The following is a 9611-nucleotide window of genomic DNA, read 5'->3' on the forward strand; positions in this document are numbered from 1 at the left end:
TTGGTTTGCATATTGGAATGGTGTTGAATGAAGTGGAATGAAAATTTGAACGGAGAGCACAATAATATTTAGCGTTACACTTCTTCCGATTTCATTCTATTTATTACACTTCTTCCGATTTCATTCTGTTTATACGTTTCAAATATGCACTCAATTGTCTGCAAAATAGCCTTGTTTGGTTTGATAAAAATCATGCTGCATTGATATTTTAGCCCTTGAAAGCATACCAATTAACTTGAAAACCAATGGAAGAGGGTTTGGTGCTGTACAAATTGCAATGCAAAGTGGCTATGCTAGACAGTGCAAGTATGTGCAACCTTACAAAGGATAATTTAGAGAGACTACATGCAAAATAAAATGTGTTTTATGTCCAACACTGTCGATTAGAAGTTTTGAGAAGTGCACAATTGGTTTCTGTTTTTCATTTTTATTTTTGGTTCAGTTGCTCTTTAATTGTTAATGCTTTAGATTTATCGATTAGGTCTCATAATTTGCAGTCAAGTTATTGATACATACGTTGTAAATTACTCTTTGCATGGTCTTAGTTGTCAAGTTATTGATACATACATTGTAAATTACTCTTTACTAACTTTCAACCCACAAAATGTAAATAAGTGCTACACTAGATGTGTATTAAGAAGATTTTGAGTGGTTTAAATTTCAATTATGTAAACTGTTTTTCACATAACCAAAACATGAGATTGAAAGGATGAATGATATGTCACAAGAGGTGAGCTGAGACCATTATATTTAGTATCAGTCAAGAGTACTGTCATGTGGGTGAATTTTTCACAGAAGACAATTTCTACAATTCTCATACAAATGTGTAAGCCACTCTGGCACGTGTTAGAGATTTAACTATAGAGTCCTAGGTTTCAACTATGTGAAATGCCTTTTATGAGATAAAATCAGAAGATCTCATAGATTGGCACAACAACATCTTGTTAGAATTGAACATAGACTATGATATTACCTAAGATGACAAAATAATATCAAAACTGGAAGGTGACTGCAATTAAATAATGAGACGAAAATGTTGGGCGATGAAGAAATTGAATATTCAAAAAGTAAAAGTGGTTGAAATGAGAATGCTTAAATGGATTAGTGCTATAATACTGAAAGATAAATTAAGAAATGAATAAATTTGAAATAAGTTAGGTGTAACTCTTATAAAAGATAAGACAAGAAAGTAACGATTTAGATGGTTTGAGCATTTACAACATAGGCCACATAGAATGCTTATATGGATAAGTGCTATAATAGTGAATGATAAATTAAGAAATGAATAAATTCAAAATAAGTTAAATGTAACTCTTATAGAAAATAAAATAAGAAAGGGACGATTCAGATGGTTCGAGCATTTACAACATAAGTCACATAGTGCACTAGTGAGAAAGTGTGAGTTAATTACTATGAGGTATATGAGTAGAGTAAAAATAAGTTGGAATAAGATTGTGTGTAAGGTTTTAATAGTCATGAATTTGTTAAAGAAAAAGGTCCATAATCGAATAAATTAGCGGAAAATGATTTATGTAACTAACTCTATTTAGTAGGACTCAAGGTTTGGTTTTATTGTTTGTTGTTGTTGTACAACTTAATTATGAGGTGAGAGATGTCCAAATCAAAACATTGAAGATTAAAGTAAAATTAAGCAAAAATAGAGGACTAATAGTGCAATTATATCATAAACAAGCTTATTATGGCGAACGACGTCGTTTGGATGTTTAGAAGTCCTGAAAATAACAGAAATTTCATCCACCCAACTCAACTGCGCCACTCCAATGATGGCGAGTTCAATCATCTTCAACTCTGTTGCCTCAGCTCTCTCTCTCCCCAACAAATCCCTGTCTACATGCCTGAACTTCAGCTCCCTGCACCCGCCCCAGCTGCCGGCGCTTCGCTTCTCCGGCCAATTGAGTCACCGGAAAACAAGAGGTTTGACGGCGGTGACGCGTGCAGGTGCGAGCGCGACCAGCTATGTTATTGCATTTGCACTGCCGCTCTCTCTCCTCGCAATCACCATTTTTGTTTCAATCAAAATTGACGAAGACCTCGACAGAAAATTCTACGAAGAGGTACTTTAAATATATATATATATATATATATATATATTTATTTATTTATATTTTCCATGTGCAATTACTTTGTTTCTAGTGTTCACTACGTTTTCTTTCGCTAACCCTGTTCAAAATTGTGTACACCTGTGTCGATTTGAAGGTTTGGGGTGTTGTGATTGGTGGATTTACTGAAATTAAGTTTATTTTAAACTATTGGTGATTGTGTCAGGGACCAGGGTGAGTGAATTTAGACCTTTAAATTTTTCTTTCACCCAATGTGAAATACCCAGTTCGAGTCTGTGTGCCATGGGCGTGCTTGGTTTGGTAGGTTGTATGAACAATTATCATTATTGTTGTTGTTTTTAGTTAATTGTTTCTCTTTTTTTCTCCCCTTTTTTATTTTTTTAATGTGGGTATGTTGGAGTAAATTGATATTTGGGACAAACCCATCGATTTGTAGATGTAAATCCACAATGGGATTCGACTAAAATGTAAATCCAAAGCTGCGACGGGGTTAGATAAGGTTATGTTTGGGTAATGGAATGTAAGAAGGTGGAAGTAGAATGGTAATTGAATGGTGATATAATGCTTTTCAAGTTACTGATGCAAAATTTTGCGTTGTGCCATCCAAATTCCTATATGGAATGGGTGGACATTTTCATTGTGAAACGTAGTTTTAACTTTTCCTTGTCTCTTATATGCAATGCGTTAATAAAAACTTTTGCATTATCAGTTACTTTATGATAATAACATGTTTTCTTCTTTTGTAAACTTTCAAATCCTTATACTATAAACATTCTATAGAATAAGCATTCTGTAAACAAAGATGACTTTATGTTTACTAAAACGGCCAAAATCACTGACAATTTATGGCAAAGTGAATAAACATGATTCATATATGTGTTTCATGGCTTTAAGTTGTTTCATTAGCGGCGCATCTCAAGCTCTCGATCATAAGCTTTGGTTTTATTCTTTAGGTACAATTGCGTAGGTTGGCTTAGGCTTAGCATGATTTTTTATTGCTTTCTTGGCGGTGGTGTTCTAGATTTGAATGAAGTCTTTGTTAGATTTCATGGCATTTGAAACAGGCACACTTTCATTACTGGTGCCCAATCAATTTGGGTCCACGATGTAAAGGGAAAAAAAAGGATAATGGTCAACTGAATCTTGAGTTTTCTCCATACAAATATATTAGCCTTATTCTTGTTGATATTTAATCTTTGATGATTAAAATTAGAGACTAAACATCAATGCTGAGGAAATTTAAATGATTAATTTTCACATTTACAACATTGTAAATATGAGCAATTAAATGATGCAAAGGAATCTTCAAGGTTAAAAATATTTCTTTCATAAATTCTCAGTTGCTCTGTTTACATTAGAAACATGCATCTGGGTACTCATCTTTAGATTTAGGGTATATTATTAAAAAAAAAAAAAAGAACCTCATTGAGTTTTGTTCCTAACTACAACCCAATACATTAGTTTAAATGTTCAATCTTGCCCTAACTTTTTCCATGTTAATTACACAGATCAATTAATGAAATGGCTTGAATGTTATTGTATAAGTGTCATGTGCTGTGAAATTGTACACATATTGCCCTTTGGTCATCATGTGAGGGTGGTTGGAAACCAAGCATACTTCTCTTCACATGGATAATAATGCCATTATTATCATTTCATTGATCACTTGCTTGATGATCAGTGATACAATACATGCAATTTTCACATGGCACTTAGTGCCATTTTAGCATTTCAATTAACTTTCTCAACAGTATTAGCACTTGGGTTGGCGTAGCCAATTTTGTGACTAATGGACTGAATGGTAATTAGGAGCAAAACTCTTGACTTCATTGTAATTTGCCATCAGATTTATTTTTACTGAACAATATATGAATATTTCAGTTATAGCTCTTCTCACACCACATATTTGTGGAATTCTTCTTTGATTTTGTCAGTGTTAAGACTTTGATGAATACTTTGGATAATTTAAGCACTTAATGAGTACTTCATCTTTTGAAAAAAAAGTATTTCTGGAATTTTATGGAGCATTTCAGAACATACATGGATTTTTTAATTCTACAAGCTCATTGAACAATTTTATCACAGTTCCTGGGGTTTGATGAACTGAACCCTTTTGTCATCATGCTGTATTTGGGCACACATCTCATTCAAAGTCACGAGCTAATTTTTCTTTTTAACCTCATCTCTTTTGTGGACTAATGTTTCTGTGGTCGTGTTTGATGTAAAAGTTGGGTCTGTTTTTCTGGCAACAATGAGTGGAGCAGTGCTATTGATAATTGCAAGGGTGCTTAACATTTCTTAATTGATTTGATATGTTGATTAAATAGTTTTTAACATTGTATTGTTCCTGGATTTTATTTTATTTTATCTTATCAACCAGGTTGCAATTGATGAAGCAATAAGGGAAGTAGATGAGGAGGAAGCTGCTTTTGGCATTTCATTGGATGAGGATGATGATGATGATGATGATGATGGCATTTCCTTGGAGGAGGATGGTGATGTTGGCATATCCTTGGAGAAGGAACCTGTACTTCCAAGGACTCGGGATGGTGATGCTGACATATCCTTGGAGAAGGAACCTGTTCGGACTCGGAACCGGCCCAAACGTGAAGCTTAGATTTCATTTCTGTAGCTTGATTATGCACGATTTTAAACTGGAGATGATCATATGCATGCCGAAATTTGTAGCTCACCACCAGTTTCACGCACCTTCATAATCCGCTTACATGTATAAATTACAAGTCTCTGTTGATTTGAAATGTATTTTTTGTGATACATATTGTAAGACTGCTATAGGACTTCTCATCGTCTAAATCCATGATTATCCCAGAGGGTAGTGCACATTATGCCAACTGAATGGTGCGCATTATGTCTACTGAAGATTTACACCAGGAAAAATTGTTATTATGTTTAGGTTATTTTTTCCAGGCTTCAAAATAAGATAGACAGATACAGATGGAAGTTCAAAAGCATGTTTCTTCACAAATATTTCTTGCTAGTATACTGCCAATCCAATGGACGAGGACGAATGTCATTGAAGACCAAAGAGGGATCCAAGCCAGAGTCATTCCAAAATCTGTGAATATTTGTGCATTTTCAGCTAGGAATTTCTTTGCTTGCCACTTTCAATACATTGTCTATTTTGTTGGTAAAAGAGAGAGAGAAGATAGAGTATGAAGGGATGGTAGTCAACTAAGCATCCCCCGAATTGAACCATAGCCATTTCTTTAGCAGTGGCCGGAGTCTCTACTCCAAGCTTGCAAACCAAGCAGTGCAGCTTCAACTGCGGCAGTTCGGTGAGCTCCTTCCCTTGTGCAACTGCATCATGCCACCTCAGAAGATTATGGTCAAAATAACTGGTGGGAATTGGGACAAAGACCTGCATTAAGAATGAACAATAATCTGGGTTTACATTATTCTCTGAATTCCACAAATAGTTCAAATGCCTTCCACATCCTTGTGCTCAAAGAGATGTAAAACAGAAGCACTGTAGTTCCTCATTATGCACCGCCTGGTAGGTTGGTATATTCCTCGTGGAATATAGAGCCTTGTAATTCTTCTCAAACTTCCGGAGCTGTTTAGCAGATTTCATCTTGCGAGATTATTCTCGAGTCTCAGTACAATATAGCTTTGGTATCAGTCAGTCCACGGATTCAATGATACCACCACGTATCTCAGTGGAGATTGCTCGTTTCAGATCTGAAATATCAACATGCTGCATAAGGTTCATCAATCATCTGGTCCCACCATGACAGCTGGGGCAAACACTTGGTCTGCAAGATAGGCGAGCACCATCAAATGTGAGACCCTGCTTTACAAAGAAATGTTTCCTCAGTCCATCTTTTAAAGGGGAGTCCTTTAACAGATGAGGAGCTCTGGTAGTAATCAACAATAATCTTGCTTGCAGAGAAAGTAAACAGAACTGTGCCGATAAATCCCCCATTTGATTCTTTAGGGTACTATTTTGGCTGCTGAAGCCTCCTTCAAGGTTTGAAAGATTGTCTGTGTGATGTAGGAGCAACAATGGAGAATTTTAGACACATCTTCGTTGTTTTGGTGTCTTCAAGTAATAACCAAAAAAAATTGGCCTTTCTTCCAACTGCAGCAGATGACAAACAAGATGCATGAGAATGAATAATGAATGTGCAAGGTGAAGTTGGTCTGTTGTGCCAGGCTGCTCAGACAATAAGCAGACAGTGTTACATAAGCACCTTGGGGCCAATATGTTACTAGGAATACAAAACTGAAGCTGAACCACCTTTGTCAAAGACGACTCTAGATACATGCTTGATCAATTTCTCCATTTACATTTCTCTTAATTAGTCAAGATGAGTCATGGGACTTGCTTTCGAGAGGACTCAAAAACTAGCCTCATTAAGTACACAGACCTTAACTCAGGAGACTACGTCTATGGTTAATCATTAGTCTTCAAAAGCCCAGAAATATGAGATGGCCATGCTAACGTCACATATGACTGATGGTTGATCCGAAGAACTTTAAACACATAATAGGTTTATACAATTATTATCTATAACAGGATATACATAATTTCCATATATATAATTCTATGAGCTTATTAGTGTGTCAAATTATATAAATCAGTACCTGGATTGACATCTTCAACTTGGCAGCAATGTACAACCTCTAGATTTCAACTTTGATTCCAGACCAAAAAACTTCAACCCTGACAGCACCAAATCTGCTGTCTTTGTCTTCATGTGGTCAATTAATACTTCATCGTAGACAATCACATTGGCTTCAGTTAAAAGTTTACGCTCTCTCATATTAGAAAATACCTTCCTTGCCTCTTCCAGTGATCCATGCTTGCACATTCCCGATATAATAGCTGAGCAAATAACATCATCTGGAGGACAACCTTGTTGTATCATCTCGTCTATTACTTCAACCACTTTCTCAGCATCACCTGACTTACATACATGGAGAATGGTAAGAGTGTATTTAAACTCCATGGGACCGCTCGTGACATTGGCTAAGCAGTCACGGACAAGCATTATAGCTGCATCAATCTCGCCAATTTTGCAGAGTCCTTTCACAAGAGAACAATAGGCAGAAACAGAAGGGACACAAGACATCTCTGTTATCTTATTGTAACAGGCACATGCTTCTTGGATATCCCCAACTTCAACAAAGCACGAAATTACAATACTGTAAGAGGATGAGTCTGGTTTCATGCTCGACTCCTTGATTTCATCAAAAAGTGACAATGCTTTTTCTACCTCTCCAATCTTGTGGAGAGCTCCTATAAAAATATTATAGATGGGAACACTACAATAACCTTTTTCCTTCAGCTCTTTAAAAACATTCAAAGATGTTATTATTCTATCCTCTTTCCCAACCATGAACGAGAAGAATTTGGACAGATCATCAATGACAGGAAATCCCAACTTTTGCAACTGCACAAGTAACTTGCAAAAGTCATCCATTCTTTGCAGCTCTGAATATGACACCAACATGGGATTCACAGATACAAAGTCTGGTTCAAGACTCTCTTGAACAGTTACTTCAAAAAGTTTATATGCCTTGTCAACATGGTTCACAGAACATAATCCTTTTATAAGAGAATTATATATAGACAAATCAGCTCTATAACCTGAATCCATCATATCTTTCAACAAATCACAAGCTGAACCTACTTTGCCAGCCACCACAAATGCCTCAATCAATGACCCATAAATAGCCCTGTCTATCAAATAACTCTTCTCCTTCATCTCCTTAAAGAACTCATAACCTTTCTCAACCTGGTTCCCCATGCACAAACCTTTGACTAAAGTGGTGTATGCCATAACATCTGGCTCGACTTCATCCTTCCGCATCTCCTCCCACACCTTCAAACATCCATCCAAATTACCCTCCAAAACCAACACCCTCACCATTGCAGTGTACGCAAAAACATCTGGTTTACACAAATTCCCCCTCATTCGACTCAAAAGCTCAAAAACCTCATCCATCCTTCCTGCCTTACACAAACTCTTAATCAGAATCATCAAAGTAACACTCTCTTCCACCAACCCATCTTCTCTAAAATCCTCGTACACAGACATTGCCAAATCCAAATGCCCCGTTCTTGCAAGTGCATCCATTATCTTATTATACAAAAACACCCTCGGTTTAACACCAAATTTCTTCATTTTCTCATACACAAAGTACACCCTAAGACCCCTATTAGCGTCTGAGTGCATCCTAATCAAAATTTCGAACTGTTTCTCACTGGGTGGTTTCCCTTGCATCTGCATTAACTCAGGCACCTGGTCTGCTGCCCGAAACTGATTGTTTCGATTCAAGCAATAAGCAAATGCGTTATAAGAAGCATAATTGTGACGATAACCCTTCTGTTTACCTGCCCAGTGGAAGAACTTGGAGCAGAGTGCTGGGTCAGTCTGAACCTTTAGTACCTCGGCCACGAGATTTGGCGTCACGCGGCGCAGCTTATGGAGGTCGGCGGCGATCGGCGGGCCCCAATTCTTGTGCTTGCGGAAAGAATCACAGATGAATCTGGCGATGGGAGACAGGGTTTTGGCAACGGTGAAGAATTGCTCTGATGCGGTTTTGGTGGGTGGGGTTGCTAGGGTTTTGGGGAGGTCCGGGTCCCATTTTCGGATATCAAATGGTTCAGATTGAGAAATGGGGTTCTGGGGTTTGAGGAATTTGGGGATAGCAGTAGGATTTAGGGTCTTGCGGTTGGAGAAGAAGCCACCACGAACAATGGGTCTGTTCTGGGAAGGCCTTCGGTGGCCATGGAAGAAGTAGAATTTGTTGGGTTGAGTAGGCTGAGGCTGCGGGGGCATTTTGGATGCCGACTTCTTCTTCTCCTCCCTCGTTCTGTATTTCACTTCATTTTAATCGATAGTGTTTTTTAAGGTTTATTCTGGGACTTTGTTATATTTAATGTTAAAAATTAGATATTAAATAAATACATTGTATATGAAAATTATAAGCAAAAATATTATATAGAGATAATTTTGGAACTGTATGGCAGGGTTGCATTTTAATAGTCAAATTTGATTCATCTCAAAAATGTTAAGTTAGAATTTGATACGTGATCAATTCATGTTAAAATTATTGAACTTGAACTTAATTACAAGTTTTTAAACTCAAATTGAACATAATTAAACTCAACTTAATTATAAATTAATATTAATACATGTATGAATATATATATATATATATATATAATGTATGTATGTACGTATAATATATTTTATGTTATAAAACGTATACATTATACATGTGGATGACTATCTTGAAAATATGTTATAACTTTTTGTATGCCCAAGTAATGGTTCATTATGAAATTAACTTTTGGAATGCTAATATAATCTTTACCTATATAAGGATATGTTTTACAATCAAAATTGATATAAAGATAATTAGTCACATCTAGTTCCTGAAAAATTAGACGACTGAATTTCTATAACTCCAAATTTCTTTATCTTAATCTTTTGTATATTTCTCTTTTTATTTCATTTATAACACATTATCACCACAATCAAGTCTCTAATAGTTTAACAA

The 9611-nt window shown here is 36.2% G+C and overlaps 2 protein-coding genes across 2 annotated transcripts; one reads left to right on the forward strand and one right to left on the reverse strand.

Annotated features, from left to right (window-relative positions):
- Positions 1–1736: 1736 nt before the first annotated feature.
- LOC131163948 (uncharacterized) lies at positions 1737–4933 on the forward strand. Its single transcript, XM_058120808.1, has 2 exons — positions 1737–2075; positions 4462–4933. Exons 1-2 carry the CDS (start codon positions 1782–1784, stop codon positions 4696–4698), a joined length of 531 nt encoding a protein of 176 aa, XP_057976791.1. The 5' UTR covers positions 1737–1781; the 3' UTR covers positions 4699–4933.
- A 202-nt stretch (positions 4934–5135) lies between these two features.
- On the reverse strand, positions 5136–8957 carry LOC131163944 (pentatricopeptide repeat-containing protein At4g20740). The gene is made up of 2 exons (XM_058120805.1): positions 6687–8957; positions 5136–6180 (listed from the first exon to the last, which is right to left on the reverse strand). The coding sequence occupies exon 1, from the start codon at positions 8885–8887 to the stop codon at positions 6701–6703; it is 2187 nt and encodes a 728-aa protein (XP_057976788.1). The 5' UTR covers positions 8888–8957; the 3' UTR covers positions 5136–6180; positions 6687–6700.
- Positions 8958–9611: the final 654 nt, after the last annotated feature.

Source organism: Malania oleifera, chromosome 9 (assembly GCF_029873635.1).
Source record: "Malania oleifera isolate guangnan ecotype guangnan chromosome 9, ASM2987363v1, whole genome shotgun sequence".
NCBI classification, from domain to species: Eukaryota; Viridiplantae; Streptophyta; class Magnoliopsida; order Santalales; family Ximeniaceae; genus Malania; species Malania oleifera.

Coding starts and splice junctions, on each gene's coding strand:
- LOC131163944 (XM_058120805.1), bottom strand. CDS start 8,887: ATGCCCCCGCAGCCTCAGCCTACTCAACCCAACAAATTCTACTTCTTC.
- LOC131163948 (XM_058120808.1), top strand. CDS start 1,782: ATGATGGCGAGTTCAATCATCTTCAACTCTGTTGCCTCAGCTCTCTCT. Junction 2,076..4,461: donor ACAGAAAATTCTACGAAGAG/GTACTTTAAATA, acceptor CTTATCAACCAG/GTTGCAATTGATGAAGCAAT.